This window comes from Apteryx mantelli, chromosome 7 (genome assembly GCF_036417845.1).
Source record: "Apteryx mantelli isolate bAptMan1 chromosome 7, bAptMan1.hap1, whole genome shotgun sequence".
Lineage (NCBI taxonomy): Eukaryota > Metazoa > Chordata > Aves > Apterygiformes > Apterygidae > Apteryx > Apteryx mantelli.
Window position 1 is genome coordinate 7,913,983 of NC_089984.1, and position 18,088 is coordinate 7,932,070.

The 18,088-nt window shown below is 36.4% G+C and overlaps 1 protein-coding gene across 5 annotated transcripts in view; it reads left to right on the forward strand.

Annotated features, from left to right (window-relative positions):
• The window catches only part of HERC4 (HECT and RLD domain containing E3 ubiquitin protein ligase 4), a 37,660-nt gene extending 19,883 nt beyond the window's left edge, over positions 1-17,777 (forward strand). For 3 of the 5 annotated variants that reach the window (XM_067299761.1, XM_067299763.1, XM_067299762.1), the window contains 12 exons: positions 1,349-1,521; positions 3,741-3,857; positions 6,867-6,890; positions 7,397-7,495; positions 9,319-9,486; positions 9,611-9,754; positions 10,712-10,878; positions 11,764-11,830; positions 12,063-12,145; positions 14,464-14,647; positions 15,408-15,510; positions 16,393-17,777. In XM_067299761.1, the coding sequence (XP_067155862.1) occupies positions 1,349-1,521; positions 3,741-3,857; positions 6,867-6,890; positions 7,397-7,495; positions 9,319-9,486; positions 9,611-9,754; positions 10,712-10,878; positions 11,764-11,830; positions 12,063-12,145; positions 14,464-14,647; positions 15,408-15,510; positions 16,393-16,601 (1,538 nt within the window). In that variant the 3' untranslated portion in view covers positions 16,602-17,777. The remainder of the gene's footprint in view (positions 1-1,348; positions 1,522-3,740; positions 3,858-6,866; positions 6,891-7,396; positions 7,496-9,318; positions 9,487-9,610; positions 9,755-10,711; positions 10,879-11,763; positions 11,831-12,062; positions 12,146-14,463; positions 14,648-15,407; positions 15,511-16,392) is intronic. The other 2 variants (XM_067299765.1, XM_067299764.1) reach the window with 2 other exon arrangements.
• The last annotated feature ends 311 nt before the right edge of the window (positions 17,778-18,088 follow it).

Consider the following 18,088-nt stretch of genomic DNA (forward strand, 5'->3'; position numbering starts at 1 on the left):
GATCTGGTATTGTAATCTCTGGACTAATTCCTTTTGGAAGGAATGCAGCTGCATAGTTCAGTGTATTTGATACACATCTTTGCTCTTTAAAGTGAGGACTGTGGTCAAACAGCTAACGAGCTCTAAGCAGTTTACAGAGGTATTAAAAGAGCAGACATTAAATTGTGTCTTTGTTGTGATGATAGCACCTGCTTGTTTTTCTGTGAGGTCCCTGTTTTCTCCCTGTTCTAAGCTGTGGTCTTCAAAGCAGCTTAGAGTAACTCTAGCTTTTTTGCTCTACCTCCTTGCACCTTTTTATTGTGTCTCTTGTCACCTGAATTTTGAAACCTGAGGTTTCAAAATACTTCCTTTTCAAATAATAGCTTTCTCTGAAGGCAACTTCTCCCTCATTTATTTTCTGCCTTTATTTGTAATTCATCTCTTGCCTTTTTCTTTTTTTTGGTGAGAGTAAAGTGTGCAGCCACTAAAAGGCTTGTCTGCTATGGTGGAAAACTGACTAGTCATTTCTTTGGATTGTAGATTTTTTTTTTGTGTTACTTCACTGTGACAAGTGTTTCCATTGTTCTCAGTAGGACTGTTTGCTTGAGTAAAGGATATGGGCCATCTGTTTTATGTCAAAAGTTACTTAGTGATACTCTAGTGTAGTGTAGTGGATTAACAGGCTTAATTTAAAGAGTTGGTCTATAACACTAGAGCATTCAAAAGAATTCATCATTTGTGCAAGGAATAGTTTTGTGCTTAGAATTTTGCAGCACTCTTGCTGTGTTAAATGCTCATTATTAAAAGAGGAAGTGGTTTCTTTGAAAGCAGTGGCCCATTCTTCTACCTTGCTTTTCCCCTCCTGTCTCCACCTCAAGTTATTTGTTCACAGATAGGCAGTTCCCACACTTGCCTTTTGCTTTCTTAACTTTGTTGTGTCTTTACCTATTATTTTCCTCTCCAAAGCTGCCCCAATTCTGTAATGCTCACACTCAGATGGCTGGTGATGTCAGTTTGTGTTGTTTTAAATTCCAGAAATGAGGAAGGGGAGGGTGTGACCCTGTAGAATAATATGCGTGCGCTCTCTCTTGCGCGCTCTCTCTCTCTCTCTCTCTCTCTCTATTTATTTATTTATTTTATATTTAGTTGAATGTCTGTTGCTTCCCAACCTTATTGCTATGTAGAGAACTGAATTTGTGTTGGAAGTGTCAGTCCTTAGTTGTTCTTTCTTTGCCCACCTGTTCTGGTGGTTTTTTGGTAACTGACAAGTGTGCTTTCTAGTAAAACTATGTTGTTGTTGTTGTTAGGATAGTATAACATGATGTTGTATTGGCAAAGTACTACATTTGTGTTCACCATTTGTTGACAGAAAACTGGTGGGCTGTACTTGAACCTCCGTTGTTCCTCAAGATAGTGGAACTCTACAAGGATGTCGTAGTCCACCTCTTGAAGTTGTACAAGATTGGCATTCCTGCTTCGGAAAGAAGAATATTTACCAATTTTCTACACACTGCTTTCAGAGTTCTGGAAATTTTGCATAAAGTATGTTTGCATCAGTTTTAACCATTTACTTTATCTGTTTGTTCTTGTCAGCATCTGTGCGCAGTTTAGTTCTTAAAAGAAGTTAACTAAAGAGTTGTAAATATTTAGGCTTGGCTTAACATCTACAAAAACATCTGTAGTTGTTCCATCTGGACCTATGAACCATTGGAATTCTGGATTCCAATTTGACATGGTGACAGAATTACCCTCATAGATACGATTGACAGAGTCCATCTGTGTTCCCAAGAAAATAGGTATGTTGGAAAAAACAGTGTCTAAGCTTGAAATAATAGCAAATAAGATCACAGATGGAAGATGAAAGCAAGCTCTGTTTCAAACAAAAATCTGAACAGTTGTAGCAAGACAAATATTTCTTCTCTGATTTGTTTATTCAGTGTATTAGTATTGCAACTAAATTGATGAAAAATAATGAATTTATAAGCCTTGAACAAAAATAGTCCAAATTATTTGGAGTAACCAAATTGGGCACGTCACAAACCTGTGAAACTGCGTTATCTAATTGTTGCTAAGGTTTCTGTCCTTTTTGCCTCCCACCAGTTTATTCTGGTCATACTGCATTTTGTGCTTATATGCTTAAAGAGGGTTTAGGACACACTCCTTAAGGTGCTTATCCAGTTACTGTGTTTGTATGATCTAGCAAAATGGAACAGGCATCTAAACTGGACCTTTGTGTGCTGTATTTCTAAAATGACTTAAAATGAAACGGCAACAAACCCACCAAATCTGCCAACAATTTTGATGATCTACTTTGAAGTTTAATCTGTGTATCCCTTTGAATCCAGTTTGGAAGAGAATGTGCTCATTTCCTGTTGTCGTGGATCGTATTTTCTTTTCCTGGAAATAAAAATGTCAATTATTATTTATAAAGTTGCCCACTTATGAGATATTCCTAAGTACTACGTTAAATCCATGAAACTAGTGGAAAATGTTGATCATTATTACAGTGCAGACTTGTATTGTCTATGTGCAGGCAAATTTCTTTTAAGCTGTTCTTGTCCAGCTGCCAAAACAGCATGTTTAGATGCTTCAGTTTTCCTTGTTTTACGTTAGTTTGGTTTTAACAGTTAAAACACTGATCGCTAGCAGCCAAAGTCGGGGGATTCTTCTGTTTTGTGATTTGTTTGGCTTTTTTGGTTGTGTTCTGCGCCCCCCCCCCCCCCCCCGAATAGTGAAATGGATTTCTGCTTTGAAAGTTGGATTCTTTGCTTTGCTTTCATTTATTCTTCATAGTGACCAACAAACTAAGGCTGGGAATAAGACTGTTTAGTAACCATCTTCTCTATAAGTCCAAGATGTTGATTACAGATTCCCAGAATTCGGAAAGCTGTTGGTGTCTAATGAATGATTATTTTACTGTCTTGAGAATTTCTGTTTCTGCTCAGGCTTGCAAGAGCTGTGAATCTTAATAGCTGAATTTGACCTTAAAGCCTTGAAGCCTCCAGGCTGGCTGCTCTCTTCTAAATTCCCCTTTTTTGGAAACCCATCTATAATGAACAGGTGGTTTACACAGTAGAAATAGTTACATTTGTCCCTGCCTTGCTGCCCAGCTGTTTATATTGGTGTTTTCTAAATAATCACCTCCTATGGAGTAATGTAGGAGGAACTAATGGGAAAACATTGTGGGATATTTGACTGTTCCAGTATCTGGTTCTTTTGGGGTGGTGAGGAGTTGTTTAAGAAAAGCAGGCTTAGTTTATCTGGTTATACAGTCAGAAGATCTCATGGTTTTGACAGTTAACAGTGCTTATCTGTCTTTGGGAAAAGTGTGTATTACGATTCAATAAATTTGCATTCCTATAGGAAGCTCCTGGATTAAAATTGTACTGTAGAGAAAGGCCTTTATATAAATTTTCTTTTGTACTATGACTATCTTACTCATAGTACAAATGACTCATACATACACAAATATGGTTTCTGTGAGATCATATGTTTCAAAACGGCAGTAGTGCAACATTGTACGCTCAGTTAATCTTACTTTACTTTGCAGCTTAGATGGGATTGTTGAATAACCCATGTTTCCATGTTTTAAATGTCATTTTTGTATTCTTGTAGGCACTTGATTTTCTTGAAAAAATTTTAATTATTTTTTAATAGGTGGGTATCTGTGACTGAAATCTCAAATGTTTGAAAATACGGAAAAATGATTTAAAATCTCTTGTACTAAGTGATAATGAAAAAAATAAATTGTGCTTCTTTAGGTAAATGAAAGAGGACAAGTTATACAGTATGACAGATTTTATATTCATGAGATACAAGATTTGATAGATATCAGAAATGACTATTTCAACTGGGTCCAGCAGCAGGTATTTGGAATGGTAAGTTTGTTTTTTTCTTGGCTTGTTTCTATTCCTTTATAGAAGTCAGTAGATTCTCTAAATCTGGGTACTTTCTTATGTCATGTATGACTTATGTCAGGCACTAGCTAAGGAGGAATTATTAAGTAGGTGTGCTTCATGTAGGGTGCCATTCTTAGGACTGACACTGTTCAGCATTTTAATCTATCAATTAAAAAGCAATTTAGAATGATGTCAAATTAAGATTTGCCATGTCAAAAAGGTTAGGAAAGTAATTTATGATAGGAAAATATCCAGAATAACTTGAATTGCTGTGTAAGCTAGGTCAATGGTAAGTCTTGATATCAGAAAAAAATATAGATGTGGAGAAAGCAGAAACTATCCTGGAAAACAAAATGTAGAAGTGTACTTAGGGAGTTTTAGTGGATGGATAGCTAACATTATTTCTTACTGTGAGTGTAGCAATCAGAACTGAGATAATTAGTTCTTGGATCTATAAACAGAAGAGTGGTAAGTGGGAGTAAATGAATGACTATGCAGAGAATTAGTGAGGTGGGTAGGAGGATTTTGCCACGCAGTTCTTAGACTTTTGCTTTGGAAGAATACCAAGTAAGCTAGTATACTTACTCTAGCCTCTAAGTTTAATTCTTTATCAGCAATGTCTGGAAGGTCCTGAACATGGGTTAAAACCTACTTGTGCTGTGCTTTCTGTGAATACAAAGACAGTGAGAATCTCTCTCCCAAGAGTCTAAAATTGCAATATAAAATAACAACAGCAGGGAGATTGGGGAGTGTGAAGAAATAATGAGTCAGTATTGACAGTCACGACAGACAGTTGTTTCAGCCAAGCAGCATACTGAGCTTTCTGCAGCAAAACAGTGTTTTGAGAAATATTTTGAAAGAGAACTTACTGATGTTGGGGATGTTCCCAGAAAGCATCCCCCAAGTATGAATAATCGTAGAGTGGGAAAAAAATTCGAAGCATGCTTGTCTGAAAAAGTAACCAGGGTATGATGAGGCTGGTGCTGGTAGCTGAGCGGGGCAGTATGCTAAATGACATGTATAAGGTGGGGATGAGCATCGCAGGGCCTTGGAAGGGGAGACAGGCGGTGCGTTTGGAACAGGAGGGTGTGCCAGTGAGCAATACACAAAGTGGAGTGGTGGCATTAGAAAGATGATGCTGGCAACTGTGTTTAAATGGATGTAAACAAACCAAAATTGCATATGTCATGACCAGAGGAGAAAATGCTAAAGCATAGTGAAATGAGGGCTGGAAAATTGAATTGTAATGAAACTATTAAGCTCCATTTGTTCATCAAATCTCAAAATTGAGCAGTAGCTTGACATTACAGAGAAAATACTAGATACTGACTTTCCCTTTAATCATTATTTTGTCGTGCATTTGTCCAGCTTTAAGTCAAGCAGAAAAATATTACTGGATTTATTATAGGACTGAAAGAAGTTCCATGTCTTTAGTCTGTCCTCCTGCCTAAATGTATGGCTTTTCCTTGCCTTCGTATCTGTTAGTTTCCTGTGTTCTTGCTTTTAAAACAATCAGAAACCTTATTTGCCTATTGAACCAATAATAATGAATCAGAATTTTTTTTTTTTTAAACTAGTGTCATTTTTTATTGTCATACCTTGGGGCATAACTGTTTGCTCAATTCCTTAATTAAAGTGTGTAGGGGAAAAGATAAGAGAAATGAGAAGTGTGCTGTGGTACCTCTGCTTGAGATGAAGGGCGTACTTTCTGTGAAAGCAGATTTTGGTCTTGCTCCACATTTTAAATCATGAAGAAAGAAGCCCCCTTCTTCTCCACCCCCTGTAAGTTAAGTGTTCAGTCTGAATACAGAGGGGAAAATTAAACAGTTCTTAGCACTGAACTTTACATTGAAACTTGTAACTTATCAATTTTTAGAAGAATTGCTATCAGCACTTCTAATGTGTCACTTAATTTTTTCAACCTATGTCATGTTGTTTTCCTGGGTTCTAATGCAAATTAGTGGAAAAACTCTTCCATTCTGCTTTCAACAGTAGAGAAATGAGTGGGGAAAGACTGAAGCTACTAAGTAATGAACTATTGATTTGAGGAGATATTTCTAAAATAGAGATGCTGCTTAAAGGAGTTGAAAAGACCATTTTAATTAGGAATAAATGATGGTAGATACAGCAAGGGTACAGAATTGCATTAATCTCCTTGTGACGTATGAAGTACTTAAATCTGGTGTTTCCTGTGAGAAGTTAGGGATATGGACAGGAGGCAAACTCTGTAGATGGCAGCGTTTTGGCTGTCATTTGCTTTAAGCCACAGATGTCTACGTAGTAGTCTCCCGAGTCCTAAAATTTAATAGTTTGTTATTAGCTCCCCCTGCCCCCTTTTCTGTCTGCTAAGTGGAAATGTACTTGGCTTTCAGCAGAGGGTAAAAAGGGTAACGTAGCACCAGATGGATAACTCTTACGTTTCTTAGCAAAGTGTATCTAGCTTGTTGTGAAATTCTCCACACAGTCCCAGCAATTTGATTTGGTTTGTCTCAAAGTTTCCTGCGCAGTTTCAAGACTTGATCGCTTTTTTCATATGCGATATCATAGGGCCAAATGATTCCTGGGATTTTATGCTCAAGTGGGTTTTTTGTATCTTTTAATCTTTACTCATTAGAACTGTCTTGCATTTAATATGGCATGTTACAATCATTTGAGAATGAAAATACTGAGTAAAAGCATATTTCATTTATCATACATTAGTATGGGAATAAACATTTAAAATGTTTAATTTTTTGCATCCAAGAAAACTTGATACTATATGCTCCCTTTTTAAAGACTGATATGTAGGGTGTTGAAGGGCATGGTTGTATCTGGTGGACTAATTAAAATGTTTATGGCGGTTATTTATTTTTCAGTAAACATTCTTTTTGGGGGAAAAAGCTGTAGCTAAATATTTTTAACTCAACATCAGAGATGAATAATTAATGCAGACACTAATGCTGCTTTTTCATCTTAATTATTGCTACCTTTGTGCAAATGCTGTCATAGGATGTCAACCATGGATTAACTGAGGTAAGATTGGTTGCAATCTGATTGCTGTTGCAGAATGTAAGGAAATCAGAAATATGGTTGTCAAGGATTGTTTGATGTGTTCTACTGGGAATAAAGCTTTAAATTAGTATGGCTGTAATCAGAAAAGAGTTTCCAAAACTGTCTTGCTGGATAAAATTGATCAGATTGTTTATAGAGATTGTTCATGAGGCAAAAATATTTAATTTTGTGTTGCAAACTTAGAGCAGAGTTTGAAAATAAGAACTTCTTTGACTATGTCTACAAGTCATAATAAAAGTTCTGAAATTAAAATATACTAGGTGGGGGGTTTTTTTTGCTGAAATACTAAATGGTTGAAAATATACTTATCTGAAAAGCTCTTTGGTCCTGCATTGACAGTGAGTAAAGATTCCTTTCTCTTTTCAGTAAAATTGATGTATTAAATGAACAGCATTTTTGCAATAGCTTCTTTAACCATCATTGTGTTTTTAATAAGCAGAGTTATGACATGGTTCTTTTCCTTCCAGCTAACAGATATTCCTGTTACAATTTGCACATACCCATTTGTATTTGATGCCCAGGCAAAGACAACTCTCTTGCAAACAGATGCAGTCATACAGATGCAGGTAAGAGTTTCACTTCTTAATGCTTTGATTTTTTTGTTTGTTTGGGTTGTCTTTTTCTAACTCGGAGTAATTCCCTCTTCATAAGAATGAGGGATCTAGTTTTTTCCTCTGTGGGTATGTACATGATAGAAGCTGGTAGTTTTGTGGGTTTGGGATCTGAAATTAGATTGTTAGTAGTTATATAAATTTCTAAGGAACTTATTTTCCTTTCATTAACTAGATGTCGTCTTCCAGGTATTAACAAACCACAGTACGGGTGTTTAAAACAAAACAAACAAAAATAGTATGTATGTATGTGTACATGTATATAGGGGTATGCATGTATCAATATACTTCTTTAAAAAAGCAGATTTTAAATGACATGCGGCAAGGCCAGTGTAGAGCCGGGAGCTGGAAGTCAAAGTTTCTTGTTAGAGGGAGCAGCCAGTTTCTGTTACTTCTCGTTTCTCATGAAATATTAGCCTGGGAGCTAATGCTGTTCTCAAGGCTGGTTGTATCTTACCTCTGAGAGGCAGCATGTTGGCTGCACTTGAATATCTACTGCACCCCTAATCTCTGATTTCATCTGTCCTGCCACCTTCAAAATGCTGCTAAACTCTGAAGTCTGTTCACTGTCTGCAGGGCAGTAGAAAAGAGGCTTATCTTGGAAAAAAAAAATTTAAATGCATCTTCTTGGGATAGCAGGAGTAGATTTCCTGCTCTTGATAAGTCTTGCAGTTGGCGGTAGTTTGGGGCTCTTTCCCTATTAAATGCAGTGATGTGTTACTCTTAATTTGTTCAGTTCTATTTTAACTTAAAGACTTTCCTAGGAATAAGGTACTTAATACAAACCATTGTATATCGTAACGCATACCTCTTCTCATTGGTCTTAAGGTCCTTAAGGTCAACCTTAAGGTCACTGAGAGAATCTCTTATGTGTTTTCATGATTCTCTACATGGTACTGAGAACATGTGATGTGGTGGACTATTCTTTTGTTCAGTGTTTAGTGTTTTCTGTAATCCGTATCTGTTCAGTTGCTGTAAGGGAATAATAGAGCATATTCTTAGGAAAGGAAAGGAAGAATGAAGGGAGGCTGCTGTAAAAGTAATAGCAGTAAATGTTCCAGCTGTACTGCAAACACTTCCCTTCCCTGTTTGTAATGTTTAAAGTAATAAAAGTCAGTGTTCTGAGTCTGAAGTTAGAATAATGCTCAAGTATTGGGCTGATGTAGAAAAGTACTAGCTTGCTTTTGTAATTCATAGTTTCTTTTGCCTTTTTGAAATTTGTATTTAGAGTTGATACCAACATTTGAGTTGTAAAGGGAAATGTTCTCATTGGAAGTTTCTATTAACAAGTGATATTAAATAGTATTATACTTAAACTTTTAAGAGTTGTATGCTTTATTCAGAATGCTAGCAACACAACTTTTTTTTGAACAATAATAAAGAATTATAACTTAAAGAAATAGTTGATAGATGAAAAAAATCATTTTCCATTCCATGAATCACTTTTTAATGGCTGCTTTCATGCCAGATTTATATTAAACACAATGTGTAGTATTTCTTTTGCTTCCTTTTGTTATCCCAAGTATTTTAATTGGAGTGTCAAAAGCTGCATTCTAAGACCTGCCTGAATGTTAGCGTTGATGAGGCTAATGGGAAAAGGAAATAAATTCCCTGGGATTAAAGAAATATGAAGAAAACTTGGGCAAGTTCTTTAGCTCTCATAATGGATATCCTCCTTCCCATCTCCTCTCCCTTTTAAGGCAAGACTGATGGACTGACTTGAATGTTGACAGGCATCTAATGTTACCTGATAACGCTTTCACTTTTTTTTTTCCCAGATGGCTGTGGATCAGGCTCACAGGCAGAATTTATCCTCTCTTTTTCTGCCAGTGTTTGAATCTGTCAACCCTTGCCTGATCTTAATGGTGCGGAGAGACAATATTGTAGGAGATGCTGTGGAGGTCCTAAGGAAAACGAAGAACGTAGACTACAAGAAACCACTCAAGGTATTATCAGTGTATATTGCTCCAAGTCTCTCACTGACACGTGCAAGTAATTAAGAATATTTTTCAGATAAATTTGTTTCATGTTTCATTTTTAAGATTCTGTGCTAACCGAAGTGTGTTTTAGGTTATTTTTGTAGGGGAAGAAGCTGTTGATGCTGGAGGTGTTCGCAAAGAATTTTTTTTGCTTATCATGAGGGAGCTGCTAGATCCCAAATATGGCATGTTCAGATATTATGAAGAGTCCAGGCTGATCTGGTTCTCTGATAAGGTAGGGTCCAGTCTGCAGTGATGAATTTTCTTTTTAACTTAAAGTATTTACATTAGCAAAGGTATGTATTTAGTAGTTTGTGGTAGGATTTTTTTGAGGAGGAGAAGCTGAAATAACTAGTCTGAAAAGGTGTTTATTTTTAGTATTGTTGGATCAAAATTTTCCCTGTTCTGTTTTTTCTGGCCCCCACGTAGTCCTTACCAGTTGTCCCCAGCTGAGACAAGTTCAGTTGGAAGAAATGCCAGCCAAAGTATGCTTATTCCGAGAGCAGAAACAGTAAATCAGAGTGGCAGATAAAAATACTGGAGGTGGCATGGTGAACAGTTCTTTCTGTATTCAGTCACATTTATGGATCCTTTTTGTAGGCAGTGATCCGGTCATACCTGTGTGAAGGTTTTGATCATTGGCTTTTCAGTTCCTTCTCAGAGGCTAACACTGCCTGGGGTGGCTATGTCACTGGTACCTGAATGGGAAAATTTCCGCGTTTGTGTTTTGTGCCGTAGCTACTAAGTCCAAGGGAGTCAATGATGAGCTCATAACCATCTTCATTAAAAAAAAAAAAAAAGTGATTATCATAAATATTTTATGACTGACTAGTGTAATGATAAGTCACTGACAAAAAACAATCTTACTGCAGTACTTTCAGCAATATGCAGTACCTAAAATACATTTTGTGCTGCCGGTATCTCAGTGCATTTTTTGTTTTGGGGTGTTTTTGGTTTTATTTATTGATTTAGCAGTAGGAAGAATCCTGTTTCTCTCTATTTCAGTCTCTCGCTCAGCTGGTTAAAACTTTATCTTGTTTTCTTCAGTACTAATGGTTGTGTATCTATTTATAGAAAATATAAATGAAGTATACTTAGGTTATACTTCACTGTACTTTTTTTCCTTGACTCTATAGGGTTAAAATAACTTCTTTGTTTCAAATTATTTGAATTGTCTCTTTTCTGTTCTTAGACCTTTGAAGACAGTGACTTGTTTCATTTGATTGGTGTTGTCTGTGGGCTAGCAATATATAATTTTACTATCGTAGACCTTCATTTCCCTTTGGCTTTGTACAAAAAGTTGTTGAATAAAAAGCCATCCCTGGATGACTTAAAAGAGTTGATGCCAGATGTTGGCAGGTAAGCAGGAAGGAAAAATTAGTAATTCTAGGAATTTTAATTCAACGCTCTTCAAAAAGATTAAAGAAAATGTTTAATGTTTAGTATGTGCATTAACAGGATAAACAGCTCTAAGTAACTTGCAGCCATCATGCCATTTGAGATAGGATTCGTGCTATTGTTAAGCACCTGCTTGTAAATGCCTGGTTTTTGATCTTTGTTTTCTGTTTATTATCCTACAAGAATTTTAGGGAAAAAAATTTTGAAAATCAAAAAAAAAAAAGAATTTCAACCATTAATTTTATAAACATAAGTATAAACAAAGATAGTTCTGAGCAACTTATTTAGTCTAATGAGGCAACATTTTTGCTTATTTCATGAATAAGTGCATGCTTAAATATCTGTCCTCGAGCAGGGATTTGAGTAGAGCTAATAGGAGGCTCAAATGGAGGAGGCGGGGAGGAAGTGGAGGTTTGATTGCCTCAGCGTTGTGCGCGCTGAGTTCTCGTAGGTTCAAGGAGAAACTGCACAGGTTAATGGAAAAGTCCATCAGTGATTATTAAGCACTTACCACCTCTGGCTTGGGAATCCGATAGCTGGAAGCTAGAATATGAATCTTCTCTTCTTGTACCTGGAGAATCAACTCAAAAGGAATTAACTCCACCAGTAATAGTGAAACAGTTGTTTGTCTTTAAAACCTCTGCTTACTGTAGTTTAAAAGCAGCATGAGTTGCTTGAAATTTCCCACCAAAGTCAAGATGCAAGTCAGCCAGCTAACAACTGGAATGTAACCGTAGAAAGATTCCCCCCCCCCCGCCCCGAATTATCAAAACAGAAAGGAAACTTCAGAAATGTAAGTTAATCTTTCTTCCCACTAGTACAAATACTTTGTAATTTATTTTGCAGGGGTATGCAACAGTTACTGGACTATCCGGAGGATGACATAGAGGAAGCATTTTGTCTTAATTTTACTGTAAGTTTTAAATATTGCTGTTTGAAGTATTTTTCAACAAGTTTTACAGTCTATTACGACTGCCTCTGATTGAGTGTGAGCAAAAACATCAGCTGCTGATCCCCATGAATTTTAGCATTTTCTCCTCGTGTTAAGATCAATGTGTGCCCTTCATGTTGCTCTTAGCTATGTGGAGGGAAGAAGTCCTCTAACAGTAAATAAAATCTATATTATTTTTGTTTGTTTTAAATAGATCACTGTGGAAAATTTTGGTACAACAGAAATTAAAGAGCTTGTTCCTAATGGTGCTGACATTCCTGTAGTCAAACAAAATAGGTGAGTTTTATGGGACACAGGGTAGGTCAGCGTTACTGTCTGCTTTGGAAATGTAACTGGGCTATTATAAACGTGCTTAGCCAAGTTGTTACAGTAGTGTTGGAGGGAAAGCTACTTTGGCTGTTTTTCCAAGCTTTTCTCATGTGTATTGTTAAAACAGCTGTTGTATTTATGGATTTGCCAGCTGTTGAGAGACTATGTAATTCTTTTCAAAATGTGTAATATTTCTTTTTTGCCTTGACCTCTTTAGAGCCTGTTTTGACTATGTTGTCTTAATTTTATAAGATGAAAATGTTTGGTTTTGCAGGAAGCTATAGTATAATTAAAATTTACTGAGTAAAAGTGAAAACTTCATCCTGATGCCTTTGTGTAGCAACTTTACATATTTGAAATACAATTTCAGGGAATGCTTCCCATTTTAGAGCAAGTAACTTAGTCTAATGTTAGCTAGTGTCATTGTCAAATGAGTATGTGCGGGGTGTCCCCCCCCCCCCCCACCTATGGATTCTGCTACTTCTGTTTCTAAAGTAGCCTCCCGCACGCTTTCCTTCCTTTCTGCGTTTGGAGGGTGGGCAGAGTGGTAAGCGCTCTGCAAAATGGCACAAGCACGCCACTAGACAGTTTCCTCTGTCCATTCCTCTCTTATATTTATTTGTCTGTTCTTTAATTTTCATGTCTTTTCTGTGCTTTTGAGTCTCTCTCCATTCAGGGAGAAGTAAACGGGGGGGCATACTCTTTGAGAACAGATTGCATGGCTGTGTGTTGTAGGAACAAGAGAGAAATGTACCTCTGGGCATGTTCCTGCCTATCTTCGTTTCTGTGTTTTGGGCAACTTTTTCTGTAACTAGGTCTGCCGTAGAGGAAAGAGGGATGAGAGAAGACTGAGTGTCTCAAACACGAGCATGGCTATATGGAGTGGCAGTGCCTCCCTCAATGGAGTGATTTTATCCTCCTGACTTTTCATTACTGGGAGAGACAGACATGGGGTCGCAGCTCCAAGTGTAAGGGCAAGACTGAGTATACTTCAAGGAAAGAAAACACCCAGTAAGCTTCTTCTCTAATGATGCCAGTTCCATGCCACGACTACAGCCTCCACCTATACGTGTCAGTTGCTTTTATCCTTGGCTGACAGCTGAGGAGCTGTGGTACTTTATCTTGAAAGCCATAGCTTCTGAGTTCTCTGGTGGTGGCTCGATGTTCTGTTGCAGAGTGACTGTAAAATTAGAGCTGAAATATGAAAAAGCTTTAGTGTGCCCTTGGAATGTATGCCACAGCGATGTCAGTAGCTGTCTTGCGGCATTGAAGTGTTCCTGTTTCTCAAGATTCAAATAATCCATGATGCTTTAATTCAGTCTTGATAATGTTAGTGCAGAGTATAATAATGCTAAGTAGGTTATGAATTATGAATTTTTCTCTGGAGAACCCTTTACCTTCACTGTGAGTATACTCAAGTTACTTGTCTTTCCACTGTTTATATAGCGTGCCTAATACAGGTGTATCATTGGGTGCTGAAAGATAGTGTGATTCAACACTTTGCTGATCATCTCCAGTATTTTCAGTTCAGTGACTTTAATAAATACATCAACAAAAGTCGTTCAGATGAGTCTTTAAATTATTTGTGATGCTATTCAAATGCTGTGAATTTCCATGGAGAGAGTCACTCTGAAACCATATAGCTGAAGTCACTCTGATGCCAACTGTGTTAACTAAACTTTTTTTTTGCTAATCATAATCGTAACTATTGTATCACATCAATGAATTTTAGTGATCCCCTTAGCTACTATGGAAGAAGATGAATGTTTCCAAAAAAAATATGAGAATTCTTTGTGCTGAAGTACAAATAACGGTCTGTTTTTCAGTAGCTTAGCTCTTTTGCCCTGATCTTTTTACTGTGTAGGACTCCACATCCCTTTGAAGCTAATTGGCATTTTGAGTATGCATATGATAATCTTTTTAATTAAAAAGTACAACAGTGCTTTTGAATAATCAGTTTCAGAGCACTGCGTGGAATTTGAGCCTTCAAGCCTGTTGCCGTTCAGTCCGATTCACTACAATGCATACAAACGAGAAGTGTTCATAGTGCCTGAAATAAATAACATCAACTGTTGCCGTTTATCTGTTTCGGAAAAAAAAATTACATTTGTGTGCCATTTTCATTCAGGTTATCTTCACTATGTATGTAACATGGACCAGAGAATACAATATGCTAGAATTTTTTAGCCTAATTTGCTATGCTCTGTTTTATACTTAAGTGATTACTGTTTGATTGATAGGAGGTGGTTTTTTTAACATGATTACTTTTTTGTTCTCTCTCACAGGCAAGATTTTGTAGATGCGTATGTGGATTACATCTTCAATAAATCTGTGGCCTCCTTATTCAGTGCATTCCATGCAGGCTTCCACAAAGTGTGTGGAGGCAAAGTTCTCCAGCTCTTCCAGCCCAGCGAGCTGCAGGCAATGGTGATTGGGAACACAAATTATGATTGGAAGGAGCTGGAGAAGGTAAAACCATAGTTAGCAATTCGTTTCATATATTTTTAATTTCAAGATGCAAAAGCAAAATATCTGAAGTGTCCCTTCTAGCCCTGTTTTCTCCATTAGTATGTGATTAATGTGACTAATGTGATTTTTCAGCCTTTATTGGATTGACTGCATAATTGAGGAATTTTTGAGTGCTGTCAGTGAATGAAGACACTAAAATATTATTTGCCTTCCTAGTTAGTTTTCCCTTCTAGTTTCTGAAGGCAATTGAACTTGGCGGAAGAGAAAGGAAGAAAAATTGCATTGAACTGAAAGGCAGCTGTATACAATATATTTTGTTAGAAGGGCAAAAGTGAACAAAAATGCACACATTTAATAATAACAGAAAAAATCCTCGGTAGCCGAAACTCAGATTTTATGTTGAGATTTTATTGGGATTGAAAATGCTTTGGTCTACATGCACCTGTCCTCATAGTCAAAGTCAGACTGAAAAGCTGAACAAGTGATAATATCCATATATGTTTGTATAGAAAGTTCTCATCTGATGCTTGTTTGGAGTTATATTCATAAATGCATACGTGTAGTTAACTGGGTAGGTTTTGCGATGAGGTTGAAGCTTAGGATTTTGCATACAACTCGCTAAGGAAAATAGTAATATAAATCACTTAGGATGCAGGATCCCTTTACACAAACCACATCTCTTCTACTTTAATGTCAGATGTTTCAGATTATCCTACTAGTCCTACACAGGAGTAGTAACCTCATTTTCTGTTCATTTTAGAATACAGAATACAAAGGAGAATACTGGGCAGACCACCCTACGATTAAAATATTCTGGGAGGTTTTTCATGAGTTGTCCTTGGAGAAGAAAAAACAGTTTCTGTGTGAGTATTTAATGCTATTTTGCAGAAATTGGTAGCTGAGCAGGATCATTGTGGTCTTAGATTTGTTCTGTGAGAGGGTGAACTTAAGTGGTTCTCTATAATGATGTGAATAACTTTACATGGAGGAAAAAGTAGCAATAGAGGAAATTGATTACAAGCTTGTCTCTGATTTGGGGGGTTGTCTGGAATAATTCTGGATGTGGGGGATTTATAAGATCACAGTAAATCAAAGTGGGATTGAAAAAAACAACAACAAAGCAGGAACCCAAATTGCTAGTGTCGCTTAGCTGATGACTAGGAATTTTTTCTGTGTTTTGGCATCAGGTTCACATCCTCCAGTAGTTGCATTGCACATAGATGGAAATATGGAGGTACATTTGATTATAAATACTGAGTTAACTGATAGGAGAGGAAACATGTACAGGGAAAGAGAAAGTCTTGCAAGTTTCCTGTGAATGAGCTGTTGCTGAGAATAGATCAGAGATTCATTTCCAGTTCAGCAGAACTCATTGAAAATCAAATTCTGTGTCTTTACAAGATGGTTGCAAATGTGGTAATGGTACAGGTAACGAATTTTAGATAATATATCCTGTTACAAGAGGAACTTTCTACTCTTTTATCAATGATTATTTGGCCTCACATGCTAAAATGCTTTCCTTTGTATATCCCTGGTTGTGTCACAGTTAAGAGTTTATATATGCAAGCTGGAGAGCAAGTTAAGTCATTACTTCCTGTTTTTCAAATTTATCTGAACAACTTTAATGTGAAACCACTGCTAGAATAATTGAAAAATGCAAATAATGATTAGAACTGTGGTATATGGGATATACAGTATTAGTCTTAAACTACCTTCAGGACTTTATGTTTGTTTTTTCTTGGCAGTGTTTCTGACAGGCAGTGATCGTATTCCAATTCTTGGAATGAAGTGTCTTAAACTAGTCATCCAACCAACAGGAGGTGGAGAAGGTTATCTTCCAGTAGCTCACACTTGCTTTAATCTTCTTGATCTTCCAAAATACACAGATAAAGAAACCCTAAAATCTAAGCTGATCCAGGCTATAGATCACTATGAAGGTTTCAGTTTAGTATAACTTCAGAAATGAGAGTTCTGTGTAATGTGGGATCATTAAACTAACTTTCTTTTGTCTTTCTTGTGGTGGTAAATTCAGTGGATTAAATGATGGAGATGATAACATAACTGATTATTTGCAAAATGTTCAGTGGTATGGATATTCATGGGAGCCAAAAAGTAATTACAAAAATGAAGAACTGTCTTAATACATCCATTCTTGTACAGAACCATGTGTTTTTTGCCATCTTACAATAAAAATGAGAGTATTGTGAATGAAAGTCAAGCTTCACTAACATGAATTAACATTTCACCTTCTACAAATAATTTGACGTGTGAGTGCATGAGAGACTTGCCTACATTTTTCAAATCACTGAGTAAGAACATTTAACTCTTTCCCTGATAAATTTACTTGATAACTTTTCATTTTGTAAATAATAAATTTTTTGTGATAAAATAATTATGTTCCAATAGCAGTATGGTTTCTATTGCTTGTAATTGAATATGAGCTTATTTTATGGCTTTTAACAGAAAAGTGACTACTCTGATTTCTGAAGATATATTTTTCTGGTTTCTTTTAAGAACCTTAATAACGGAAATGATCGCTTAAAAGACATTCATCTTCACAATGTACAATCCAATGATTTCCATGAAGCAGTCACTTAGTGCTGGTCAAAACTGCAAATAATGGCTTTTATAATATATGGGTGGACAAGGTGACTTAATACACTGTTTTATTTTTAAAGACTGATTCTGTAATTATGTGGACACCATTATAAAAGAGGTTAACTTATCAATGGGAACCTCTGCAGCCATGGGTCAAGAGTACAGCTTAAGAGCAAAAGATGCACCAGACAGATGTTACTGTCAAGAGGTTAAATGTTTATTTTTTAAATGCTGAAAGCGTAGTTTATGGTTTCTAATAGAATTTTCACTTTTTTCCAGATAAATGCATTTGAAATAGCTCTTTAACACACCCCTTCCCTTTTCTTAAAGTTTATTTTTAGTATAATTGCCCTGAGACAATTGTGCTTAGCTGAACACTTTCGGATTTGACTTTCCTCCTCTGGTTAAGTTCCAGATTGTTTGTGGTGTTAATGCGTATGTGACTTGCAGCTGTGAAACAAATATTTATTTTTTTTAGATTTTTAAATGCAGTGAAAACAATTCAAGCTATAATAAAAGACTTGAAAGAAAACTTTTCTTGGTTGATGTGTATGGATGCTTGCATCATGCATACTTCTTCAATGAGAGGGTAACTTCTGCATGTATTAAATCCAGAGTACAGCTAGGATACTAAGATCTCACTTTAAAGCAGGAAAATTCATTCATTGTAATAAACTGTAATACATGTAGTTACTGTACTGGCAGTAGATGTATGTATAATACAAAGCGGTCAGAAGAGCTAAAAGCATTCTTCTTTCCATAACACTGTGTTTTTACAGCTTTCTGATGCAGTGTAACCTCTAGTAACTTCTTTGCATGCAGCCTGTATTCCATCTTTTTCAA